General features: G+C 58.1%; 2 protein-coding genes across 2 annotated transcripts; one reads left to right on the forward strand and one right to left on the reverse strand.

Moving 5' to 3' along the window:
• Positions 1–3,903: 3,903 nt before the first annotated feature.
• Positions 3,904–14,968, reverse strand: LOC107307501 (alpha-1,3-mannosyl-glycoprotein 2-beta-N-acetylglucosaminyltransferase). The gene is made up of 4 exons (XM_085535894.1): positions 14,827–14,968; positions 10,750–10,882; positions 6,531–6,908; positions 3,904–6,116 (listed from the first exon to the last, which is right to left on the reverse strand). Exon 4 carries the CDS (start codon positions 6,014–6,016, stop codon positions 3,959–3,961), a length of 2,058 nt encoding a protein of 685 aa, XP_085392020.1. The 5' UTR covers positions 6,017–6,116; positions 6,531–6,908; positions 10,750–10,882; positions 14,827–14,968; the 3' UTR covers positions 3,904–3,958.
• A 29-nt stretch (positions 14,969–14,997) lies between these two features.
• On the forward strand, positions 14,998–26,205 carry LOC146750967 (DNA-directed RNA polymerase I subunit RPA12-like). The gene is made up of 5 exons (XM_085535896.1): positions 14,998–15,072; positions 16,795–16,948; positions 19,558–19,658; positions 21,060–21,169; positions 26,053–26,205. The coding sequence occupies exons 2-5, from the start codon at positions 16,813–16,815 to the stop codon at positions 26,075–26,077; spliced, it is 372 nt and encodes a 123-aa protein (XP_085392022.1). The 5' UTR covers positions 14,998–15,072; positions 16,795–16,812; the 3' UTR covers positions 26,078–26,205.
• Positions 26,206–26,913: the final 708 nt, after the last annotated feature.

Genomic DNA, 26,913 nt, shown 5'->3' on the forward strand with positions numbered 1-26,913 from the left:
GCCGCCGCCATCTTGGAGTCCACAATGGCGCCGGGCCCAACCCCCCAACCCCCCCCCCCCGATCCTTCTTTATCTCGGTGTCGGCGGTGGGAAATGGCGGCGGGAGGGAACGAGGGAAGGTCGGGCCGTGGGGTATCGGTGATGGCGGGGCTCCGATGGGCGGCGGGATGGCGGATGAACGAGCGATGAGGATCCGGGCCGAGCCGCCATCACTTACCGCTGAGCGCTGCGACCGCCGCGGGAGGGAGAGGGCGGGGTTCTGTGCGTCACTTCCGGCCACGCCCTTCCGCTGCGCGCGCAGCTCTACGAGGACCCCGATTAGGGCTGTCCGTTGAGATCGCCTGATCCGGTTCAATGCACGGTGAGGCCCTCGGAGTTTTCTTTGTGCCCCAATCGCAGCGCCGCCATCTTGGAAACACCGTCTCCGGTCTTGCCGTTACCGGGAGGCGCCGTTTGGGCCGCTCGGTGGTTTTTATTCCGATCAGGCGCTGCGACGGGCAGCCCCGCGTTGCCTCCCGCCGAGCTGCCTCGCGTGGGTCCTTCGCTAGGGGCGTGGCCAAGCCGTCTCCATGGCGACGCGCTCTCGCCGCTTCCCATTGGCTGTCGCCGTGGAGATGGGACGCGCCATCTTGGTTATGGGGGGGGGGCAATAGGGGGGAAATGGAGGGTAATGAGTGGTAATGGGGGTCAATATGGGGCAATGGGGGGTAATGGGGTTCAATGAGGGGCAATATGGGGGTCAATGGGGGACAATATGGGGCAATGGGGGGTAATGGGGTTCAATGGGGGGCAATAGGAGTCAATATGGGGGTCAATGTGGGGCAATGGGGGGTAATGGGGTTCAATGGGGGGCAATGGGGGTCAATATGGGGGTCAATGTGGGGCAATATGGGGCAATGGGGTTCAATGGGGGGCAATATGGGGGGCAATATGGGGCAATGGGGGGTAATAAGTGGCAATATGGGGCAATGGGGGGCACTAGGGGGGTCTATATGGGGCAATGGAGGGCAATAGGGGAAAATGGGGGCCAAAATGGGCCAATATAGGGCAATGAGGGGACAATATGGAGCTATATGGGGTAATGGGGGGCAATATGGGGCAGTGGGGGGGCAGAAATGGTAGGCGACATTCTACCCCGGAAGTCCCACCCATCCAGGCAGGAAGTGCTGGTGACGTCATTAAGACGCGCCGCATCGCCGACAGGCGAGCCGGTCACGTGACGCACAGCCGGCAGTCACGTGACAGGAGGAAGGCGGGGCCTTATTTCGGCTCACTATTTGGCAGCCCTCCTTCCCCTCCCAGTCCCTACGGCTCTCTATGGGACATTTAATGGCTCCCTATTTGGCAGCCTTGGTTTCCTATGTGTCAATCAATGGCTCCCTATTTGGCAGCCTTGGCTCCCTATGTGTCTCTCAATGGCTCCCTATTTGGCAGCCTTGGTTCCTTATGTGACTCTCAATGGCTCCCTATTTGGCAGCCTATGGCTCTCTATGTGGCTCTCAATGGCTCCCTATTTGGCAGCCTTGGCTCCCTATGGGACATTCAATGGCTCCTTATTTGGCAGCCTTTGGCCCCCTATGGGACATTTATTGGCTCTCTATGTGGCTCTCAATGGCTCCCTATTTGGCAGCCTTTGGCTCCCTATGGGACTCAAACTGGCTCCCTATGTGACTCTCAATGGCTCCCTATTTGGCAGCCTTGGCTCCCTATGTGTCTCTCAATGGCTCCCTATTTGGCAGCCTATGGCTCCCTATGTGACTCTCAATGGCTCCCTATTTGGCAGCCTATGGCTCCCTATGTAGCTCTCATTGGCTCCCGATTTGGCAGCCTTTGGCTCCCTATGTGGCTCTCAATGGCTCCCTATTTGGCAGCCTATGGCTGTCAATAGCTCCCTATTTGGCAGCCTATGGCTCTCTATGTGGCTCTCAATGGCGCCCTATTTGGCAGCCTATGGCTCCCTATGGGACTCAAACTGGCTTCCTATGGGACTCACAATGGCTCCCTATTTGGCAGCCTTGGTTCCCTATGGGACATTCAATGGCTCCTTATTTGGCAGCCTTTGGCCCCCTATGGGACATTCATTGGTTCCCTATGGGACTCTCATGGCTCCCTATTTGGCAGCCTATGGCTCTCTATGTGGCTCTCAATGGCTCCCTATTTGGCAGCCTTGGTTCCCTATGTGGCTCTCAATGGCTCCCTATTTGGCAGCCTTGGCTCTCTATGTGGCTCTCAATGGCTCCCTATTTGGCAGCCTTGGTTCCCTATGTGGCTCTCAATGGCTCCCTATTTGGCATGTAATGGATCCCGATGTGCCTTGCCCTGGCTCTCTATGTGTCTTCCATTAGGTTTCTATGTGGCTCACAATGGAGCCACACATAGGCCCCCATAAACCCCCATAGACCCCATAGACCCCCATAGACCCCCATTAATCCCCATAGACACCCACAGATCCCCATAGACACCCATAGATCTCCACAGACCCCCATAGACCCCCATTGATCCCCATAGACCCCCATAGAACCCCACAGATCCCCATAGAACCCCACAGATCCCCATAGAACCCCATTAATCCCCATAGACCCCCACAGATCCCCACAGACCCCATAGATCCTCATAGACACCCATAGACCCCCACAGATTCCCATAGACCCCCATAGACCCCATAGATCCCCATAGACCCCATAGATTCCCATAGACCCCCATAGATCTCTCCCCCCCATGTCCCCATTCTGCCCCATTAACGACACACAGACCCACGTTCTCCTCATCCCATCCTTCATTCCCATCCCCATAGACCCCCATAGATCCCCATAGACCCCCATAGACCCCATAGATCCCCATAGACCCCCATAGATCCCCATAGACCCCCACAGATCCCCATAGGCCCCATAGACCCCCATTAATCCCCATAGACCCCATAGATCCCCACAGACCTCATAGATCCCCACAGACCCCCATAGATCTCCATAGACCCCATAGATCCCCATAGACCCCATAGATCCCCACAGTACCCCATAGACCCCCACTGACCCCCATAGATCCCTATAGACCCCCATACAGCCCCATAGATCCCCATACAGCCCCACAGACCCCCATACAGCCCCATAGACCCCCACTGACCCCCATAGATCCCTATAGACCCCCATACAGCCCCATAGATCCCCATACAGCCCCACAGACCCCCATAGATCCCCACAGACCCCCATACAGCCCCATAGACCCCCACTGATCCCCATAGACCCCCATACAGCCCCATAGACCCCCATACAGCCCCATAGACCCCACAGATCCCCCATAGATCTCTCCCCCCCATATCTCACCCCCATGTCCCCATTAACGACACAGACCCACGTTCTCCTCATCCCATCCTTCATTCCCATCCCCATAGACCCCCATAGATCCCCATAGACCCCCATAGACCCCACAGACCCCCACAGATCCCCATAGACCCCCATAGACCCCACAGACCCCCATAGATCCCCATAGACCCCCATAGATCTCCATAGACCCCCATAGATCCCCATAGACCCCCATAGATCTCCACAGATCCCCATAGATCCCCACAGACCCCATAGATCCTCATAGACACCCATAGACCCCCATAGATCCCCATAGACCCCTACAGATCCCCATAGACCCCCATAGATCCCCATAGACCCCCATAGATCTCTCCCCCCCATGTCCCCATTCTGCCCCATTAACGACACAGACCCACGTTCTCCTCATCCCATCCTTCATTCCCATCCCCATAGACCCCCATAGACCCCCACAGACCCCATAGACCCCATAGATCCCCATAGATCCCCACAGACCCCCATAGACCCCCATAGACCCCCACAGACCCCATAGATCCTCATAGACACCCATGTCCCCATTCTGCCCCATTAACGACACAGACCCACGTTCTCCTCATCCCATCCTTCATTCCCCATATAACCCCCATATAACCCCCCATATCTCACCCCCACGTGGGGTCGTACCCCCCCCACCCGTTTCCCGGTGCCAGGTAGACCCTCCTCCCGTTAAACACAACGGTAACGACCCCTTTATAGGCCGCCCTGGGCACCCCGGCCTTCATGTCGTCCATGATCCCCAGCGCTTTGGCTGCGGCCCGGAACGATTCCCGGTTGTGATAATGGATCCTTATGGCCGCTTTGGAGCCGGTGTTGTCCCCGTTAAACCCGTTTTTCCCGTTAATCTCCGTTAAATCCCTCAGCTCTCCCGGTTGTGCCTCATGTAGTTGCCGTTCCCATTCGGTATCATACCGATCCCGGTGTAGATAAGCCATATCAATGTTAGTGAATGGGACGAACCTCCGGTTGAGCAGCATGTACCGGAGGTGCTGCTCGTAGAACTGCCCGTGACTCACCCCTTTACGTCCGAACGTGACGGTTCTCGATACCTCAGGCCTAACACAGGCCCGGTCCCGTCGTTGCTCCGGTTGTCTCATCCAATCATCCCAAAAAGCCGGCGGCCATTTTGGTTCCAACTCAGCCCACAGTTCGGATGTCAGCAACCAACCCAACCCCGGGAAGAAATCGGTTCGATACAACAGTTCCGGTTGGGACGGATCCACCAGCCGTTCCTTGCCGTTATCGTGCCAGGCCGAGGCGCACCATAGAGTTGGATCGGAGCGGAGTAAGGGTAGAGCGGCCCGGAAGTACTCGAAGAAATCGGGCGCCACCTCTAGATCGTCCTCCACCACAATGGCGGCCCGGAAGTGGAGGGTGTTAAACACGTGACCTAAAGCCCAGCGGTAATGGCGGGCGATCTTGTAGTAGCCGGCGAACTTCCGGTGTTCGGGCGGAACCGGAAGTGGATCCGGATGAGGAGGGGGGTGGAGTCGAGTGATGGCGTCGCCGTAGGATGAAATGGCGGCCGCCGTTTCCGGGTGTTGGCAGTCCTGGCTCACCAGGATGGGGAAGCGGGTGGCAGACGGTCGGTAACGGAGCAACGAGTCCAGGCAGCGCCGAACCGAGCTGCGATCGCAGGCCAAGACCAGAACCGGAAGCGGAAGTTGGCTTTCGTCCGGAACCGGAAGCGACGTCACGGAGAGGGGTTGTTCCGGAAGCGGAAGTGCCGGGAGTAGCGCGGGGGTTGGGGGAGGGTGTAAGGGGTGTGGGGGGGTCGGGGCCGGGTCACGTGGGGCGCCGATGGGGGCCTTATTGGGGTCCATAAGGGCCTTATGGGGGTCGTATGGGCCCTTATGGGGGTCCTGGGGGGGCTTATGGGGGTCTATGGGTCCTTGGGGGGGCTTATGGGGGTCGTAAAGGGGGTTATTGGGGTCATATGGGCCCTTATGGGGGTCCTGGGGGTCTATGGGTCCTTGGGGGGGCTTATGGGGGTCGTAAAGGGGGTTATTGGGGTCATATGGGCCCTTATGGGGGTCCTGGGGGTCTATGGGTCCTTGGGGGGGCTTATGGGGGTCGTAAAGGGGGTTATTGGGGTCATATGGGCCCTTATTGGGGTCGTATGGGCCCTTATTGGGGTCGTATGGGTTCTTATTGGGGTCGTATGGGCCCTTATGGGGGTCCTGGGGGGGTCTATGGGGGTCTTGAGGGGGTCTATGGGGGTCCTGGGGGGGTTTATTGGGGTCCTGGGGGGGTCTATGGGGGTCTCGATGTGGATATCCAGGCTCTTTGTGGGGGTTAATGGGGTTATATGGTGGATTCAAGGCATTTTGGGGCCAATTCTTGGCATTTTGGGTCTTTTTCGGGCCCTTTCTGGGTGCTCTCAGTGGGTCTCTATGGGGCAGCCGCTGTTGGATGTGGGTCAGAATCTCCCTCTGTAGCTCCAGTTGTTTCTGTGCCTCCTGAGCCAGGCGGGACAACTGGGCCGTTAAATGGGGGTCGGGGGGGGCTTCGTGTGGGGGGGGGGCTGCACCAATGGCCGCCATTGGGGTCTTAGGGGGCCCTCGACCCCCGCCCCCCCCCCAAAGGTAAAAGAGAAGCAACGCGTTCCAAGAGACCAGAGCGGCTGCGGCCCACAGCAGCGCCAAGGGGGGGGGCTTCCGCATCACGGGACCCCCCCCACTGCAACAACGACCCCCCTTAATTAATGGTATATGGTGGGGGGAGACCCCTGTAATTAATTAATGACCCCCCCCTTAATTAAAGGTATATGATGGGGAGCCCCCCTTATTAACTACAGACCCCCTCCCCCCTTAATTAATGGTATATGGTGGGGGGGAGACCCCTGTAATTAATTACTGACCCCCCCTTAATTAGAGGTATATGATGGGGGAAGCCCCCTGTAATTAATTACTGACCCCCCCCCCCCTAATTAAAGGTATATGATGGGGGGAGCCCCCTTATTAATTGCAGACCCCCCCCAACACAACACCAACCCCCCTTAATTAAAGGTATATGATGGGGGGACCCCTGTAATTAATTGCAGACCCCCCCCCTTAATTAAAGGTATGTGATGGGGTGAGCCCCCTGTAATTAATTACTGACCCCCCCCTTAATTAGAGGTATATGATGGGGGGAGACCCCTGTAATTAATTACTGACCCCCCCCCCTTAATTAAAGGTAATGGATGGGGGGAGACCCCCTTATTAATTACAACCCCCCCCCCCTTAATTAAAGGTATATGGGGGGGATCCCCCTGTAATTAATTACAGACCCCCCCCCCCTTAATTAAAGGTATACGATGGGGGAAGCCCCCTGTAGTCAAATACAGACCCCCCTTTGGTTATTAATTATAGCCCCCCCCTTTGGTTATTAATCACAGGACCCCCCTACGGGTATTAATTATAGCCGCCGCCCTGGGTTATTAATTATAGCCCCCCCTTTGGTTGTTAATTAGAACCCCCCCCCCCCCCCAGTTATTAATTATGGGCTCCCCCCCCCCCCAACCAAGGAACCTTCCAATGGAGCTGGAGAGCAGATCAGAGCCGGGCCATAGAGCTGGGGGGGAGAGAATGGGGTTAATTGGGGGGGGGGCTGTAATTAATAACACTTCCCCAAATCCCACATAAACTCCCCCCACACCGCCCCAAAATCCCTTATAAACCCCCCCCCATAACTGCCCCAAATCCCCCATAGAGCCCCCCAAATCCCCTATAACCCCCCTAAACCCCCATAGAGCCCCATAGAGCCCCCCAACACCCCCTAAACCCCCATAAAAAACCCTCAAACCCCAATGGAGCCCCATAGACCCCCACAGATCCCCATAGACCCCCATAGATCCCCATAGACCCCCATAGAACCCCATAGATCCCCATAGACCCCCACAGATCCCCACAGACCCACATAGAACCCCATAGACCCCCATAGATCCCCATAGACCCCCATAGATCCCCATAGATCCCCATAGACCCTCATAGACCCCCATAGATCCCCACAGACCCCCATAGAGCCCCATAGATCCCCATAGATCCCATAGACCCCCATAGATCCCCATAGACCCCCATAGATCCCCATAGACCCCATAGACCCCCATAGATCCCCATAGACCCCCAAAGATCCCCATAGATCCCCATAGACCCCCAAAGATCCCCATAGAACCCCATACAGCCCCATAGAACCCCATAGACCCCCCATAGATCCCCATAGACCCCATAGATCCCCATAGACCCCCATAGATCCCCATAGACCCCCACAGACCCCCATAGAACCCCATAGACCCCCATAGAACCCCATAGACCCCCATAGATCCCATAGACCCCCATAGATCCCATAGACCCCCACAGACCCCCATAGAACCCCATAGACCCCCATAGAACCCCATAGACCCCCATAGATCCCATAGACCCCCATAGATCCCATAGACCCCCATAGACCCCCATAGATCCCATAGATCCCCATAGACCCCCACAGACCGCCACAGACCCCCATAGATCCTCATAGACCCCCATAGACCCCATAGACCACCATAGATCCCCATAGACCACCATAGATCCCCATAGATCCCCATAGACCGCATAGACACCCATAGATCCCCACAGACCCCCATAGATCCCCATAGACCCCCACTGATCCCCATAGACCCCCATAGATCCCCATAACCCCCCCATAGATCCCCATAGACCCCCATAGATCCCATAGACCCCCATACATCCCCATAGATCCCCATAACCCCCCCATAGACCCCCAAAGATCCCCATAGACCCCCATAGACCCCCATAGATCCCCATAGACCCCCACAGACCCCCATAGAACCCCATAGACCCCCATAGATCCCCATAGACCCCCACAGACCCCCATAGAACCCCATAGACCCCCATAGAACCCCATAGACCCCCATAGATCCCATAGACCCCCATAGATCCCATAGACCCCCACAGACCCCCATAGAACCCCATAGACCCCCATAGATCCCCATAGACCCCCACAGACCGCCACAGACCCCCATAGATCCTCATAGACCCCCATAGACCCCATAGACCACCATAGATCCCCATAGACCACCATAGATCCCCATAGATCCCCATAGACCGCATAGACACCCATAGATCCCCACAGACCCCCATAGATCCCCATAGACCCCCACTGATCCCCATAGACCCCCATAGATCCCCATAACCCCCCCATAGATCCCCATAGACCCCCATAGATCCCATAGACCCCCATACATCCCCATAGATCCCCATAACCCCCCCATAGACCCCCAAAGATCCCCATAGACCCCCATAGACCCCCATAGATCCCCATAGACCCCCACAGACCCCCATAGAACCCCATAGACCCCCATAGATCCCCATAGACCCCCACAGACCCCCATAGAACCCCATAGACCCCCATAGAACCCCATAGACCCCCATAGATCCCATAGACCCCCATAGATCCCATAGACCCCCACAGACCCCCATAGAACCCCATAGACCCCCATAGATCCCCATAGACCCCCACAGACCGCCACAGACCCCCATAGATCCTCATAGACCCCCATAGACCCCATAGACCACCATAGATCCCCATAGACCACCATAGATCCCCATAGATCCCCATAGACCGCATAGACACCCATAGATCCCCACAGACCCCCATAGATCCCCATAGACCCCCACTGATCCCCATAGACCCCCATAGATCCCCATAACCCCCCCATAGATCCCCATAGACCCCCATAGATCCCATAGACCCCCATACATCCCCATAGATCCCCATAACCCCCCCATAGACCCCCAAAGATCCCCATAGACCCCCATAGACCCCCATAGATCCCCAAAGATCCCCATAGACCCCCATAGACCCCCATAGATCCCCAAAGATCCCCATAGACCCCCATAGACCCCCATAGAACCCCATAGATCCCCATAGACCCCCATAGATCTCCACAGATCCCCATAGAACCCCATAGATCCCCACAGACCCCCATAGATCCCCATAGACCCCCACATACCCCCATAGAGCCCCGCAGACCCCCATAGACCACCACAGACCCCCACAGACCCCCATAGAGCCCCGCAGACCCCCATAGACCACCACAGACCCCCATAGACCCCCACAGATCCCCATAGACCCCCATACAGCCCCATAGACCCCCATACAGCCCCATAGACCCCCATACAGCCCCATAGATCCCCATAGACCCCCATACAGCCCTATAGACCCCCATACAGCCCCATAGATCCCCATAGACCCCCATAGATCCCCATAGACCCCCATACAGCCCCATAGACCCCCATACAGCCCCCCCCCATAGCGCTCCGCCCCCAAACCGGAAACGAGCCCCTCCCCCCCCCTCCGTTCCGAAAGTACCTTCAGAAAATAAAGTATAAAAAAGTCTCAAAAAGCCCCAAAAAAGAGCAGAAAAAGGGCCGGGGGGGGGAGGGGAGGGGGAGGAGGGGGGGAAAGTTAAAAAAGTGAATGTTTGAAGCCCTAAAATGGGCTGAATTTACCCCAAAAATGAGCGGAGCTGGAAAGTTGGGAGCCGAGTTCCGGGATGGGAGGGGGAGCGGGCAGAGTTCAAAGGGGGCGGGGCTATGCAAATGAGGGAGAGGATGTGGGCGTGGCTTGGAAAGGGGCGTGGCTTGGAGATGGAGGGGGCGGGGCTTGGAGGGAAGAATGAACGGTGATTGGATGAAGGGGAAAGGAGGCGGGGCTTTGGGGAAAAGGGGGAGGAGCCTGGGGATAACCACGTCAGCAATTTGGATGGGGGAAATGGGGGAAAAAGGGGGAAATCGGGCAAAAACGGGGGAAATGAGGGGAAAAATGGGGGGAAAATAGGTAAAACTGGGGGGAAAATGAGCTAAAATGGGGGGAAAATGGGGGAAATTGGGCAAAAATGGGGCAAAAATGGGGGAAAGTGGGCAAAAATCCCCTATTTTTACTAAAAATGCCCATTTTTGTCCATTTTTCGATTAAATTGGGTTCAGATTTGGCCATAAAACCCCCCAAAACCCCAATTTTCATTAAAAATGCCCATTTTTACCTATTTTTACTCATTTTTGGGTCAATTTGGGTTCCAATTTGGCCATAAAACCCCAATTTTCATTAAAAACGCCCATTTTTGCCCATTTTTGCCTATTTTTACCCATTTTAGGTCAATTTGGGTTCATATTTGGCCATAAAACCCCAAATTTCACTAAAACTGCCCATTTTTGCCCATTTTTACCCATTTTAGGACGCAAATTGGTTCAAATTTTCCCATAAAACCCCCCAAAACTCCTAATTTTCACTAAAAACGCCCATTTTTGCCCATTTTTACCCATTTTTAGGTCAATTTGGGCCCAGTTTGTTCTATATCCCCCCCCCCAGCCCCATTTTTGGGTCTAAAAGCCGCCATTTTGGGTCCGTCACTCACCGGGCAGCACTTCCGGGTTGGGGGGGGTCACGTGGTGCCCCTCCTCCTCCCCCCCCCCTCAATGGGGTCCCGATGTGGGGAGGGGGCGGCGGGGGGGGGGGGCGGCGATGGCGGCCATTGGAACAGCGGGGACCTGGGGGGGTAATTGGGTCACATAGGGGATAATGGAGACCCCCACCCCATAGGGGATAATGGAGACCCCATAGGGGATAATGGGGACCCCCACCCCATAGGGGATAATGGAGACCCCATAGGGGACAATGGGGACCCCCACCCCATAGGGGATAATGGAGACCCCCACCCCATAGGGGATAATGGGGACCCCGACCCCATAGGGGATAATGGGGACACTGATCCCATAGGGGATAATGGGGACTCTGACCCCATAGGGGATAATGGGGACCCTGATCCCATAGGGGATAATGGGGACCCTGACCCCATAGGGGATAATGGGGATCCAGACCCCATAGGGGATAATGGGGACCCTGATCCCATAGGGGATAATGGGGACCCCGACCCCATAGGGGATAATGGGGACCCTGATCCCATAGGGGATAATGGGGACCCTGACCCCATAGGGGATAATGGGGACTCCGACCCCATAGGGGATAATGGGGACCCTGACCCCATAGGGGATAATGGGGACCCTGATCCCATAGGGGATAATGGGGACCCCATAGGGGACAATGGGGACCCTGATCCCATAGGGGATAATGGGGATCCTGACCCCATAGGGGATAATGGGGACCCTGACCCCATAGGGGATAATGGGGACCCCCACCCCATAGGTTATAATGGGGACTCTGATCCCATAGGAATTAATGGGGACCCTGATCCCATAGGGGATAATGGGGACCCTGACCCCATAGGGGATAATGGGGACCCTGACCCCATAGGGGATAATGGGGACCCTGACCCCATAGGGGATAATGGGGACCCTGATCCCATAGGGGATAATGGGGACCCCATAGGGGACAATGGGAACCCTGATCCCATAGGGGATAATGGGGACACTGATCCCATAGGGGATAATGGGGACCTTGATCCCATAGGGGATAATGGGGACCCCGATCCCATAGGGGATAATGGGGACCCCCACCCCATAGGGGATAATGGGGACCCTGATCCCATAGGGGATAATGGGGACCCCTACCCCATAGGGTACAATGGGGACCCCGACCCCATAGGTGATAATGGGGACCCTGACCCCATAGGGGATAATGGGGACCTTGATCCCATAGGGGATAATGGGGACCCTGATCCCATAGGGGATAATGGGGACTCTGACCCCATAGGGGACCCTGACCCCATAGGGGATAATGGGGACCCCCACCCCATAGGGGATAATGGGGACCCTGATCCCATAGGGGATAATGGAGACCCCCACCCCATAGGGGATAATGGGGACCCCGACCCCATAGGGGATAATGGGGACACTGATCCCATAGGGGATAATGGGGACCCCGACCCCATAGGGGATAATGGGGACCCTGACCCCATAGGGGATAATGGGGACCCCGACCCCATAGGGGATAATGGGGACCCTGACCCCATAGGGGATAATGGGGACCCTGACCCCATAGGGGATAATGGGGACCCCATAGGGGATAATGGGGACACTGACCCCATAGGGGATAATGGGACCCTGATCCCATAGGGGATAATGGGGACACTGACCCCATAGGGGATAATGGGACCCTGATCCCATAGGGGATAATGGGGACACTGACCCCATAGGGGATAATGGAGACCCCGACCCCATAGGGGATAATGGAGACCCCGACCCCATAGGGGATAATGGGGACCCTGACCCCATAGGGGATAATGGGGACTCCGACCCCATAGGGGATAATGGGGACCCCGATCCCATAGGGGATAATGGGGACCCTGACCCCATAGGGGATAATGGGGACCCTGATCCCATAGGGGATAATGGGGACCCTGATCCCATAGGGGATAATGGGGACCCTGATCCCATAGGGGATAATGGGGACACTGATCCCATAGGGGATAATGGGGACCCTGATCCCATAGGGGATAATGGGAACACTGACCCCATATGGGACAATGAGACCCCTACAGCCCCTTAGGAAACAATGAGACCCCATAGGGAACAACGAGACCCCATAGGGAACAAGGAGACCCCATAGGAGACAATGAGACCCCATAGGGAACAAGGAGACCCCATAGGAGACAATGAGACCCCATAGGAGACAATGAGACCCCATAGGGAACAACGAGACCCCATAGGGAACAACGAGACCCCATAGGGAACAACGAGACCCCATAGGGAACAAGGAGACCCCATAGGGAACAAGGAGACCCCATAGGGAACAAGGAGACCCCATAGGGAACAACGAGACCCCATAGGGAACAACGGGACCCCATAGGGAACAACGGGACCCCATAGGGAACAACGGGACGCCATAGAGAACAATAGAGACCCCATAGAAAACAACGGGACCCCATAGAGAACAACGAGACCCCATAGAGAACAACGGGACCCCATAGAGAACAACGGGACCCCATAGGGAACAACGAGACCCCATAGAGAACAACGGGACCCCATAGAGAACAACGGGACCCCATAAGGAACAACGAGACCCCATAGAGAATAACGGGACCCCATAAGGAACAACGGGACCCCATAAGGAACAACGGGACCCCATAGGGGATAACGGGACCCCATAGAGAATAACGAGACCCCATAGGGGATAACGGGACCCCATAGGGAACAACGAGACCCCATAAGGAACAACGGGACCCCATAGGGAACAACGGGACCCCATAAGGAACAACGGGACCCCATAAGGAACAACGGGACCCCATAGGGAACAACGGGACCCCATAGGGAACAAGGAGACCCCATAGAGAATAACGGGACCCCATAGAGAACAACGGGACCCCATAGGGAACAACGGGACCCCATAGAGAATAACGGGAGCCCATAAGGAACAACGAGACCCCATAGGGAACAACGGGACCCCATAGGAGACAACGGGACCCCATAGGGAACAACGGGACCCCATAGGGAACAACGGGACCCCATAGAGAATAACGGGACCCCATAGGGAACAACGAGACCCCATAGGGAACAACGGGACCCCATAGAGAATAACGGGACCCCATAGGGGACAACGGGACCCCATAGGGAACAACGGGACCCCATAGAGAATAACGGGACCCCATAGGGGACAACGGGACCCCATAGGGAACAACGGGACCCCATAGGGAACAACGGGACCCCATAGGGAACAACGGGACCCCATAGGGGATAACGGGACCCCATAGAGAATAACGAGACCCCATAGGGGATAACGGGACCCCATAGGGAACAACGAGACCCCATAAGGAACAACGGGACCCCATAGGGAACAACGGGACCCCATAGGGAACAACGGGACCCCATAGAGAATAACGGGACCCCATAGGGAACAACGAGACCCCATAGGGAACAACGGGACCCCATAGAGAATAACGGGACCCCATAGGGGACAACGGGACCCCATAGGGAACAACGGGACCCCATAGAGAATAACGGGACCCCATAGGGGACAACGGGACCCCATAGGGAACAACGGGACCCCATAGAGAACAACGGGACCCCATAGGGAACAACGGGACCCCATAGGGGATAACGGGACCCCATAGAGAATAACGAGACCCCATAGGGGATAACGGGACCCCATAGGGAACAACGGGACCCCATAGGGAACAACGAGACCCCATAAGGAACAACGGGACCCCATAGGGAACAACGGGACCCCATAGGGGATAACGGGACCCCATAGGGAACAACGGGACCCCCCCCCCGTTAGGCCTCCGTGTAGGCCCCAGCCCCCCCGTTAGGCCTCCGTGTAGGCCCGATCCTCCCCCGTTAGGCCGCAGTGTAGGCCTCAGCCCCCCCGTTAGGCCGCAGTGTAGGCCCGACCCCCCCCCGTTCCCCCCCCCTCCCCCCTCCCGCCCCATTGACCCCACGGCTGTTCCCGTTTCTCCCCCTCCCCCCCCCGGGACCCACCGGGACCCCCCGGAAGTTCCCCCCTCCCCCCCCCGTCCCACCCTCCGTCCGCTCCGTACCGCAGCGCTCCCGGCGGCACGATCCACTTCCGCCTCTCTGCGCCGGAAGTGGTGCCATGGCAACGGCTGCTTCCGCCTCGCAACGGCCGGAAGTTGAGAGGCGTGGCTACTTGGAGGTCACACCCCCCAAGAGGCAAGCCACGCCCACCGGAAGTGCATGGTTGGAGGACCGGAAGTGGAGGTTGGGAGGACTTCCGGAAGGAGTGGGGCGGCCGCTCTGGTCCAGAGATTCGAGTGCTCCGGGAGGTCCGGCACGTGGGGGGTTAAATGGGGTCTATGGGGGGTTATGGGGCCTATGGGGCTCTATGAGGTTATGGGGCGGTTATGGGGTCTATGGGGGGTTATGGGGTCTATGGGGCTCTATGGGGTTATGGGGCGGTTATGGGGTTATGGGGTCTATGGGGGGTTATGGGGTTTGTGGGGTCTATGGGGTTATGGGGCGGTTATGGGGTCTATGGGGGGTTATGGGGTTATGGGGCTCTATGGGGTTATGGGGGGTTATGGGGTCTATGGGGGGTTATGGGGTCTATGGGGCTCTATGGGGTTATGGGGCGGTTATGGGGTTATGGGGTTATGGGGCTCTATGGGGTTATGGGGGGTTATGGGGTCTATGGGGGGTTATGGGGTCTATGGGGCTCTATGGGGTTATGGGGCGGTTATGGGGTTATGGGGTCTATGGGGGGTTATGGGGCCTATGGGGCTCTATGGGGTTATGGGGTGGTTATGGGGTTATGGGGTCTATGGGGGGTTATGGGGCCTATGGGGCTCTATGTGGTTATGGGGCGGTTATGGGGTTATGGGTTCTATGGGGGGTTATGGGGTCTATGGGGCTCTATGAGGTTATGGGGCGGTTATGGGGTCTATGGGGGGTTATGGGGTTTATGGGGTCTATGGGGTTATGGGGCGGTTATGGGGTCTATGGGGGGTTATGGGGTCTATGGGGTTATGGGGCGTTAAATGGGGTTATGGGGTCTGTGGGGTTATGGGATCTATGGGTCTCTATGGGGTTATGGGGCGGTTATGGGGTCTATGGGGCAGCTGTGGGGTTATGGGGTCTATGGGGTTATGGGGCGGTTATGGGGTTATGGGGTCTATGGGTCTCTGTGGGGTTATGGGGCAGCTGTGGGTCTCTATAGGGCTACGGGGCAGTGGGGGGGGTATGGGGTCTATGGGGCTCTATGGGGTTATGGGGCGGTTATGGGGTCTATGGGGGGTTATGGGGTCTATGGGGCTCTATGGGGTTATGGGGCGGTTATGGGGTCTATGGGGGGTTACGGGGCTCTATGGGGTTATGGGGCGGTTATGGGGTCTATGGGGCAGCTGTGGGGTTATGGGGTCTATGGGGTTATGGGATCTATATGGGGCTATGGGTCTCTATAGGGTTATGGGCTCTATGGGTCTCTATGGGGTTATGGGGCAGCTGTGGGTCTCTATAGGGCTATGGGGCAGTGGGGGGGTTATGGGGTCTATGGGTCTCTATGGGGTTATGGGGGGTTATGGGGTCTATGGGGGGTTATGGGGGGCCTATGGGGCTATGGGGTGCTTATGGGGTCTATGGGGTGGTTATGGGTCCAATGGGGTTATGGGGCTGTGGGCTATGGGGTTATCCTGTTACCACCCTATATCTGCCCCATAGCTACCCCATAACACCACGCCATAACTGCCCCATTTCTGCCCCATAACTGCCCCATTTCTGCCCCATAACTGCCCCATTTCTGCCCCATAACTGCCCCATTTCTGCCCCATATCTGCCCCATAACTGCCCCATTTCTGCCCCATAACTGCCCCATATCTGCCCCATTTCTGCCCCATAACTGCCCCATTTCTGCCCCATTTCTGCCCCATTTCTGCCCCATTTCTGCCCCATAACTGCCCCATTTCTGCCCCATATCTGCCCCATATCTGCCCCATAACTGCCCCATTTCTGCCCCATTTCTGCCCCATATCTGCCCCATTTCTGCCCCCCAGCCGCCCCATTTGTGCCCCATGGATCCTCCCCCCCCGTCCCCCTTTGCTGCCCCCTTGGATTTCTGCCCCGAATGCGGCTCCGTTCTGCCCCACATCGGCCCCACCCCAAAGGCTCCACCGTGTCTCCACTGCGGCTTCACCCCACGGCGCGACGGTAAGGGGGGAACTGCCCCATAGCTGCCCCATAGACACCCCATAGCTGCCCCATAGGTGTCCCATGGCTGCCCCATAGCTGCCCCATAGATACCCCATAGCTGCCCCATAGCTGTCCCATGGCTGCCCCATAGCTGCCCCATAGATATCCCATGACTGCCCCATAGCTGCCCCATAGATACCCCATAGCTGCCCCATAGCTGCCCCATAGCTGCCCCATAGCTGCCCCATAGCTGCCCCATAGATATCCCATGACTGCCCCATAGCTGCCCCATAACTGCCCCATAGCTGCCCCATGGATACCCCATAGCTGCCCCATAGCTGCCCCATAGATATCCCATAACTGCCCCATAGCTGCCCCATAACTGCCCCATAGCTGCCCCATAGATACCCCATAGCTGCCCCATAGGTGTCCCATGACTGCCCCATAGCTGCCCCATAACTGCCCCATAGCTGCCCCATAGATACCCCATAGCTGCCCCATAGCTGTCCCATAGCTGTCCCATGGCTGCCCCATAGCTGCCCCATAGATATCCCATAACTGCCTCATAGCTGCCCCATAGCTGCCCCATAACCGCCCCATAGCTGCCCCATAGATATCCCATAGCTGCCCCATAGCTGCCCCATAGATATCCCATAGCTGCCCCATAGGTGTCCCATGGCTGCCCTATAGCTGCCCCATAGATATCCCATAACTGCCCCATAGCTGCCCCATAACTGCCCCATAACTGCCCCATAGCTGCCCCATAGCTGCCCCATAGATACCCCATAGCTGCCCCATAGCTGTCCCATGGCTGCCCCATAGCTGCCCCATAGATATCCCATGACTGCCCCATAGCTGCCCCATAGCTGCCCCATAACTGCCCCATAGCTGCCCCATAGATACCCCATAGCTGCCCCATAGCTACACATAGCTGCCCCATAGCTGCCCCATAGCTGCCCCATAGCTGCCCCATAGCTGTCCCATAGCTGTCCCATAGCTGCCCCATAACTGCCCCATAGCTGCCCCATAGGTGTCCCATAGCTGCCCCATAGCTGTCCCATGGCTGCCCCATAGCTGCCCCATAACTGCCCCATAGCTGCCCCATAGCTGTCCCATGGCTGCCCCATAGATATCCCATAGCTGCCCCATAGCTGCCCCATAGATATCCCATAACTGCCCCATAGCTGCCCCATAGCTGTCCCATAGCTGCCCCATAGATATCCCATAACTGCCCCATAGCTGCCCCATAGATATCCCATAACTGCCCCATAGCTGTCCCATGGCTGCCCCATAGCTGTCCCATGGCTGCCCCATAGCTGCCCCATAACTGCCCCATAGCTGCCCCATAGATACCCCATAGCTGCCCCATAGGTGTCCCATGGCTGCCCCATAGCTGCCCCATAGATATCCCATGACTGCCCCATAGCTGTCCCATAGCTGCCCCATAGATACCCCATAGCTGCCCCATAGATACCCCATAGCTGCCCCATAGATATCCCATAACTGCCCCATAGCTGCCCCATAACTGCCCCATAGCTGCCCCATAGCTGTCCCATGGCTGCCCCATAGCTGTCCCATGGCTGCCCCATAGATATCCCATAACTGCCCCATAGCTGCCCCATAGATACCCCATAGCTGCCCCATAGCTGCCCCATGGCTGCCCCATGGCTGCCCCATAGCTGCCCCATAACTGCCCCATAGCTGCCCCATAGGTGTCCCATGGCTGCCCCATAGCTGTCCCATGGCTGTCCCATGGCTGCCCCATAGCTGCCCCATAGCTGCCCCATAGCTGCCCCATAACTGCCCCATAGCTGTCCCATGGCTGCCCCATAGCTGCCCCATAGATATCCCATAACTGCCCCATAGCTGCCCCATAGATACCCCATAGCTGCCCCATAGCTGCCCCATGGCTGCCCCATGGCTGCCCCATAGCTGCCCCATAACTGCCCCATAGCTGCCCCATAGATACCCCATAGCTGCCCCATAGGTGTCCCATGGCTGCCCCATAGCTGCCCCATGGCTGTCCCATGGCTGCCCCATAGCTGCCCCATAGCTGCCCCATAGCTGCCCCATAACTGCCCCATAGCTGTCCCATGGCTGCCCCATAGCTGCCCCATAGATATCCCATGACTGCCCCATAGCTGCCCCATAGATACCCCATAGCTGCCCCATAGCTGCCCCATAGATACCCCATAGCTGCCCCATGGCTGCCCCATAGATACCCCATAGCTGCCCCATAGCTGTCCCATGGCTGCCCCATAGATACCCCATAGCTACCCCATAACTGCCCCATAGCTGCCCCATAGATACCCCATAGCTACCCCATAGCTGCCCCATAGCTGTCCCATAGCTGCCCCATAGATATCCCATGACTGCCCCATAGCTGCCCCATAGATACCCCATAGCTGCCCAAAGGTGTCCCATGGCTGCCCCATAGCTGCCCCATAGATATCCCATGACTGCCCCATAGCTGCCCCATAATTGCCCCATAGCTGCCCCATAGATACCCCATAGCTGCCCCATAACTGCCCCATAGCTGCCCCATAGATACCCCATAGCTGCCCCATAGCTGCCCCATAGACACCCCATAGCTGCCCCACAGCTCTGCCCCACATCTCCCCCCCCAGGTTTGGAGGGCCGGACGCTGCGCACGGTGCTGGAGCTGAACCCCCTGCAGGCACTTATGGGGCGGGGGGCGGCTGCTGCCCCACAAGTTGCGGGACCTCTGGTGAGTGCGGCCCCATAGATGGGACCCTAAACCCCATAGGGTGGGTTCAGCCCCATAGATGGGACCCTAAACCCCATAGGGTGGGTTCAGCCCCATAGATGGGACCCCAAAACCCCATAGGGTGGGTTCAGCCCCATAGATGGGACCCCAAAACCCCATAGGGTGGGTTCAGCCCCATAGATGGGACCCTAAACCCCATAGGGTGGGTTCAGCCCCATAGATGGGACCCCAAGCCCCATAGGGTGGGTTCAGCCCCATAGATGGGACCCTAAACCCCATAGGGTGGGTTCAGCCCCATAGATGGGACCCCAAACCTCACAGGGTGGGTTCAGCCCCATAGATGGGACCCCAAAACCCCATAGGGTGGGTTCAGCCCCATAGATGGGACCCCAAAGCCCCATAGGGTGGGTTCAGCCCCATAGATGGGACCCTAAACCCCATAGGGTGGGTTCAGCCCCATAGATGGGACCCCAAACTCCATAGGGTGGGTTCAGCCCCATAGATGGGACCCCAAAACCCCATAGGGTGGGTTCAGCCCCATAGATGGGACCCCAAAACCCCATAGGGTGGGTTCAGCCCCATAGATGGGACCCCAAAACCCCATAGGTTGGGTTCAGCCCCATAGATGGGACCCCAAACTCCATAGGGTGGGTTCAGCCCCATAGATGGGACCCTAAACCCCATAGGGTGGGTTCAGCCCCATAGATGGGACCCCAAAGCCCCATAGGGTGGGTTCAGCCCCATAGATGGGACCCCAAAACCCCATAGGGTGGGTTCAGCCCCATAGATGGGACCCCAAAACCCCATAGGGTGGGTTCAGCCCCATAGATGGGACTCAAAGCCCCATAGATGGGACTTCAAACCCCATAGGGTGGGTTCAGCCCCATAGATGGGACCCCAAACCCCATAGGGTGGGTTCGGCCCCATAGATGGGACTCAAAGCCCCATAGATGGGACCCAAAACCCCATAGGGTGGGTTCAGCCCCATAGATGGGACCCCAAAACCCCATAGGGTGGGTTCAGCCCCATAGATGGGACCCTAAACCCCATAGGGTGGGTTCAGCCCCATAGATGGGACCCTAAACCCCATAGGGTGGGTTCAGCCCCATAGATGGGACCCCAAACCCCATAGGGAGGGTTCAGCCCCATAGATGGGACCCCAAACCCCATAGGGAGGGTTCAGCCCCATAGATGGGACCCCCAGCCCCATAGATTAGACCCCTAGTCCCATAAATGGGCCCCTGGACCCCATATTTGTGACCCCAGACCCCCATATTTGAGCCCCCCAACCCCATATTTGTGACCCTAGACCCCATAGATTGGCCCCAGGCCCCATAGATGTTCCCCTTGACCCCCTATTTGTGCCCCCTATTAATGGGGTCCCTCTGTTCTATGGGGCAGGTGGAGCGCCGCTGTTCGCGCTGTGGGTTCGGGGCCATGCAGTACCGTGTGGGGCAGACCAGGGGGGCCGACGAGGGGCAGACCGTGTTCTACCATTGCCCACAGTGCCGGTGGGTGACCCATAAGTTATGGGGCGGGACCCCCAAGTTGTGGGGTGGGACCCCAAAGTGGGGCTGAGACCCCCAAGTTATGGGGTGGGACCCCCAGGTTGTGGGGTGGGAGCTTTGGCTTGTGGGGACTGGGACCCCCAAGTTGTGGGCTGGGAACTAAAGATGTGGGGCGGGACCCCCAAGTTACGGTGTGGGACCCCAAAGTGGGGGCTGAGACCCCAAAGTACGGGCTGGGACCCCCAGGTTGGGGGTGGGAGCTTTGGGTTGTGGGGTGGGACCCCAAAGTGGGGGCTGAGACCCCCAAGTTGTGGGGTGGGACCCCCAAGTTGTGGGGTGGGAACTAAAGATGTGGGGCAGGACCCCCAAGTTACGGTGTGGGACCCCCAAAGTGGGGGATGGGACCCCCAAGTTATGGGGTGGGACCCCCAACTTGTGGGGTGGGAGCTTTGGATTGTGGGGACTGGGACCCCCAAGTTGTGGGGTGGGACCCCAAAGTGGGGGCTGAGACCCCAAAGTACGGGGTAGGACCCCCAGGTTGTGGGGTGGGAGCTTTGGGTTGTGGGGTGGGACCCCAAAGTGGGGACTGGGACCCCCAAGTTGTGGGGTGGGACCCCAAGATGGGGGGTGGGAACTAAAGATGTGGGGCAGGACCCCCAAGTTACGGTGTGGGACCCCCAAAGTGGGGGATGGGACCCCCAAGTTATGGGGTGGGACCCCAAAGTGGGGGGTGGGAACTAAAGATGTGGGGCAGGACCCCCAAGTTATGGGGTGGGACCCCAAAGTGGGGGATGGGACCCCCAAGTTATGGGGTGGGACCCACAAGTTATGGGGTGGGACCCCCAACTTGTGGGGTGGGAGCTCTGGGTTGTGGGGTGGGACCCCAAAGTGGGGGGTGGGAACTAAAGATGTGGGGCAGGACCCCCAAGTTATGGGGTGGGACCCCAAAGTGATGGGTTGAGACCCCCAAGTTATGGGGTGGGACCCCCCAACTTGTGGGGTGGGAGCTTTGGATTGTGGGGACTGGGACCCCCAAGTTGTGGGGTGGGACCCCAAAGTGGGGGCTGAGACCCCCAAGCTATGGGGTGGGACCCCCAAAGTGGGGACCGGGACCCCCAAGTTGTGGGGTGGGACCCCAAGATGGGGGGTGGGAACTAAAGATGTGGGGCGGGACCCCCAAGTTACGGTGTGGGACCCCACAGTGGGGGATGGGACCCCAAAGTGATGGGTTGAGACCCCCAAGTTATGGGGCGGGACCCCCAAGTTATGGGGTGGGACCCCAAAGTGGGGCTGAGACACCCAGGTTGTGGGGTGGGAGCTTTGGGTTGTGGGGTGGGACCCCAAAGTGGGGACTGGGACCCCCAAGTTGTGGGGTGGGACCCCAAGATGGGGGGTGGGAACTAAAGATGTGGGGCGGGACCCCCAAGTTATGGGGCGGGACCCCCAAAGTGGGGGATGGGACCCCCAAGTTATGGGGTGGGACCCCCAACTTGTGGGGTGGGAGCTCTGGGTTGTGGGGTGGGACCCCAAAGTGGGGGCTGAGACCCCAAAGTGTGGGGTGGGAACTAAAGATGTGGGGCAGGGCCCCCAAGTTATGGGGTGGGACCCCCAAAGTGGGGGATGGGACCCCCAAGTTATGGGGTGGGACCCCCAACTTGTGGGGTGGGAGCTCTGGGTTGTGGGGTGGGACCCCAAAGTGGGGGCTGGGACCCCCAAGTTGTGGGGTGGGACCCCAAAGTGATGGGTTGAGGCCCCCAAGTTATGGGGTGGGACCCCCAACTTGTGGGGTGGGAGCTCTGGGTGTTGGGGTGGGTCCCCAAAGTGGGGACTGGGACCCCCAAGTTGTGGGGTGGGACCCCAAGATGGGGGGTGGGAACTAAAGATGTGGGGCAGGACCCCCAAGTTACGGTGTGGGACCCCAAAGTGGGGGATGGGACCCCAAAGTGATGGGTTGAGACCCCCAAGTTATGGGGTGGGACCCCCAACTTGTGGGGTGGGAGCTTTGGATTGTGGGGACTGGGACCCCCAAGTTGTGGGGTGGGACCCCAAAGTGGGGGGTGGGAACTAAAGATGTGGGGCAGGACCCCCAAGTTACGGTGTGGGACCCCAAAGTGGGGGCTGAGACCCCAAAGTTATGGGGTGGGACCCCCAAGTTATGGGGTGGGACCCCCAGGTTGTGGGGTGGGAGCTTTGGATTGTGGGGACTGGGACCCCCAAGTTGTGGGGTGGGACCCCAAAGTGGGGGGTGGGAACTAAAGATGTGGGGCAGGACCCCCAAGTTACGGTGTGGGACCCCCAAGTGATGGGTTGAGACCCCCAAGTTATGGGGTGGGACCCCCAACTTGTGGGGTGGGAGCTCTGGGTTGTGGGGTGGGACCCCAAAGTGGGGGCTGAGACCCCAAAGTGTGGGGTGGGAACTAAAGATGTGGGGCAGGACCCCCAAGTTATGGGGTGGGACCCCAAAGTGGGGGATGGGACCCCCAAGTTATGGTGTGGGACCCCAAAGTGATGGGTTGAGACCCCCAAGTTATGGGGTGGGACCCCAGGTTGTGGGGTGGGACCCCAAAGTGGGGGGTGGGAACTAAAGATGTGGGGCAGGACCCCCAAGTTATGGGGCGGGACCCCCAAGTTATGGGGTGGGACCCCAAAGTGGGGCTGAGACACCCAGGTTGTGGGTTGGGAGCTTTGGGTTGTGGGGTGGGACCCCAAAGTGGGGACTGGGACCCCCAAGTTGTGGGCTGGGACCCCAAGATGGGGGGTGGGAACTAAAGATGTGGGGCAGGACCCCCAAGTTATGGGGTGAGACCCCCAAGTTACGGTGTGGGACCCCAAAGTGGGGGATGGGACCCCAAAGTGATGGGTTGAGACCCCCAAGTTATGGGGTGGGACCCCAATGTGGGGACTGGGACCCCCAAGTTGTGGGGTGGGACCCCAAAGTGGGGGGTGGGAACTAAAGATGTGGGGCAGGACCCCCAAGTTATGGGGTGGGACCCCAAAGTGGGGGATGGGACCCCAAAGTGATGGGTTGAGACCCCAAAGTACGGGCTGGGACCCCCAGGTTGTGGGGTGGGACCCCAAAGTGGGGACTGGGACCCCCAAGTTGTGGGGTGGGACCCCAAGATGGGGGGTGGGAACTAAAGATGTGGGGCAGGACCCCCAAGTTATGGGGCGGGACCCCCAAAGTGGGGGATGGGACCCCCAAGTTATGGGGTGGGACCCCCAAAGTGGGGGATGGGACCCCCAAGTTGTGGGCTGGGACCCCAAAGTGTGGGGTGGGAACTAAAGATGTGGGGCAGGACCCCCAAGTTATGGGGTGGGACCCCAAAGTGGGGGATGGGACCCCAAAGTGATGGGTTGAGACCCCCAAGTTATGGGGTGGGACCCCCAACTTGTGGGGTGGGACCCCAAAGTGGGGCTGAGACCCCCAAGTTGTGGGGTGGGACCCCAAAGTGTGGGGTGGGAACTAAAGATGTGGGGCAGGACCCCCAAGTTATGGGGTGGGACCCCAAAGTGGGGGATGGGACCCCAAAGTGATGGGTTGAGACCCCCAAGTTATGGGGTGGGACCCCCAACTTGTGGGGTGGGACCCCAAAGTGGGGCTGAGACCCCCAAGTTGTGGGGTGGGACCCCAAAGTGTGGGGTGGGAACTAAAGATGTGGGGCAGGACCCCCAAGTTACGGTGTGGGACCCCAAAGTGGGGGATGGGACCCCAAAGTGATGGGTTGAGACCCCAAAGTAGGGCTGGGACCCCCAAGTACGGGGTGGGACCCCCAACTTGTGGGGTGGGAGCTTTGGGTTGTGGGGTGGGACCCCAAAGTGGGGACTGGGACCCCCAAGTTGTGGGGTGGGACCCCAAAGTGGGGGGTGGGAACTAAAGATGTGGGGCAGGACCCCCAAGTTACGGTGTGGGACCCCAAAGTGGGGGCTGAGACCCCAAAGTGTGGGGTGGGAACTAAAGATGTGGGGCAGGACCCCCAAGTTGTGGGGTGGGACCCCAAAGTGGGGGATGGGACCCCAAAGTGGGGGATGGGACCCCCAACTTGTGGGGTGGGAGCTTTGGGTTGTGGGGTGGGACCCCAAAGTGGGGGCTGAGACCCCAAAGTGTGGGGTGGGAACTAAAGATGTGGGGCGGGACCCCCAAGTTACGGTGTGGGACCCCAAAGTGGGGGATGGGACCCCAAAGTGATGGGTTGAGACCCCCAAGTTATGGGGTGGGACCCCCAACTTGTGGGGTGGGAGCTTTGGGTTGTGGGGTGGGACCCCAAGATGGGGTGGGAACTAAAGATGTGGGGCAGGACCCCCAAGTTACGGTGTGGGACCCCAAAGTGGGGGATGGGACCCCAAAGTGATGGGTTGAGACCCCCAAGTTATGGGGTGGGACCCCCAACTTGTGGGGTGGGAGCTTTGGGTTGTGGGGTGGGACCCCAAAGTGGGGACTGGGACCCCCAAGTTGTGGGGTGGGACCCCAAAGTGGGGGGTGGGAACTAAAGATGTGGGGCAGGACCCCCAAGTTACGGTGTGGGACCCCAAAGTGGGGGCTGAGACCCCAAAGTGTGGGGTGGGAACTAAAGATGTGGGGCAGGACCCCCAAGTTATGGGGCGGGACCCCCAACTTGTGGGGTGGGAGCTTTGGGTTGTGGGGACTGGGACCCCCAAGTTGTGGGGTGGGACCCCAAAGTGGGGGGTGGGAACTAAAGATGTGGGGCAGGACCCCCAAGTTACGGTGTGGGACCCCCAAAGTGGGGGATGGGACCCCCAAGTTATGGGGTGGGACCCCAATGTGGGGATTGGGACCCCCAAGTTGTGGGGCTGCCCCACTGCTCTGGGTCCAGCCCCCCAAGTTATGGGGCAGAGCCCCCCCTTAACCACCCCATTTCCTCCCATAGGTTCCAGGAGAAGGAGGACTCCTGACCCCCAGCTCTGTGTTAATTAACGGCTCCTTGTTAATTAAGAGCCTTATGTTAATTAACTGTAATGTTAATTACTGCCCTCGTTACCCCCCCAGTGTTAATTACAGCTCGTTAATCCAGTGCTTTTAATTGTTGTGCCTTTAATTACTGTGCCTTTAATTGACCCCCCCCCCCCCCCCATGGTGTTAATTACCCCCCCAGGATTAATTACACCCCCCTTATTACCCCATTGCTGTTAATTACCCCTGATTGTGCCCCATAACCCATTACTGCCCCATAGATCCCAGTGCCCCATAACCCCATACCAGCCCCATAACCCCATATCTGCCCCATAGATCCCATAGTGCCCCATAACCCCATAACTGCCCCATAACCCCACAGTGCCCCATAACCCCATAGCTGCCCCATGGATCCTGCAGTGCCCCATAACCCCATACCAGCCCCATAACCCCATATCTGCCCCATAACCCCGTAACTGCCCCATAGATCCCATAGTGCCCCATAACCCCATAACTGCCCCATAGATCCCATAGTGCCCCATAACCCCATTACTGCCCCATAGATCCCATAGTGCCCCATAACCCCATAACTGCCCCATAGATCCCAGTGCCCCATAACCCCATACCAGCCCCATAACCCCATATCTGCCCCATAGATCCCAGTGCCCCATAACCCCATAACTGCCCCATAGATCCCAGTGCCCCATAACCCATTACAGCCCCATAACCCCATAACTGCCCCATAACCCCACAGTGCCCCATAACCCCATAACTGCCCCATAACCCCATATCTGTCCCATAGATCCCATAGTGCCCCATAACCCCATTACTGCCCCAT

Source organism: Coturnix japonica, unplaced genomic scaffold, assembly GCF_054131305.1.
Source record: "Coturnix japonica strain WE unplaced genomic scaffold, WE-NBRP24 Scf218, whole genome shotgun sequence".
Lineage (NCBI taxonomy): Eukaryota > Metazoa > Chordata > Aves > Galliformes > Phasianidae > Coturnix > Coturnix japonica.

Coding starts and splice junctions, on each gene's coding strand:
- LOC107307501 (XM_085535894.1), bottom strand. CDS start 6,016: ATGCGGAAGCCCCCCCCCTTGGCGCTGCTGTGGGCCGCAGCCGCTCTG.
- LOC146750967 (XM_085535896.1), top strand. CDS start 16,813: ATGGATCCTCCCCCCCCGTCCCCCTTTGCTGCCCCCTTGGATTTCTGC. Junction 19,659..21,059: donor CACAAGTTGCGGGACCTCTG/GTGAGTGCGGCC, acceptor TCTATGGGGCAG/GTGGAGCGCCGCTGTTCGCG. Junction 21,170..26,052: donor TACCATTGCCCACAGTGCCG/GTGGGTGACCCA, acceptor TTCCTCCCATAG/GTTCCAGGAGAAGGAGGACT.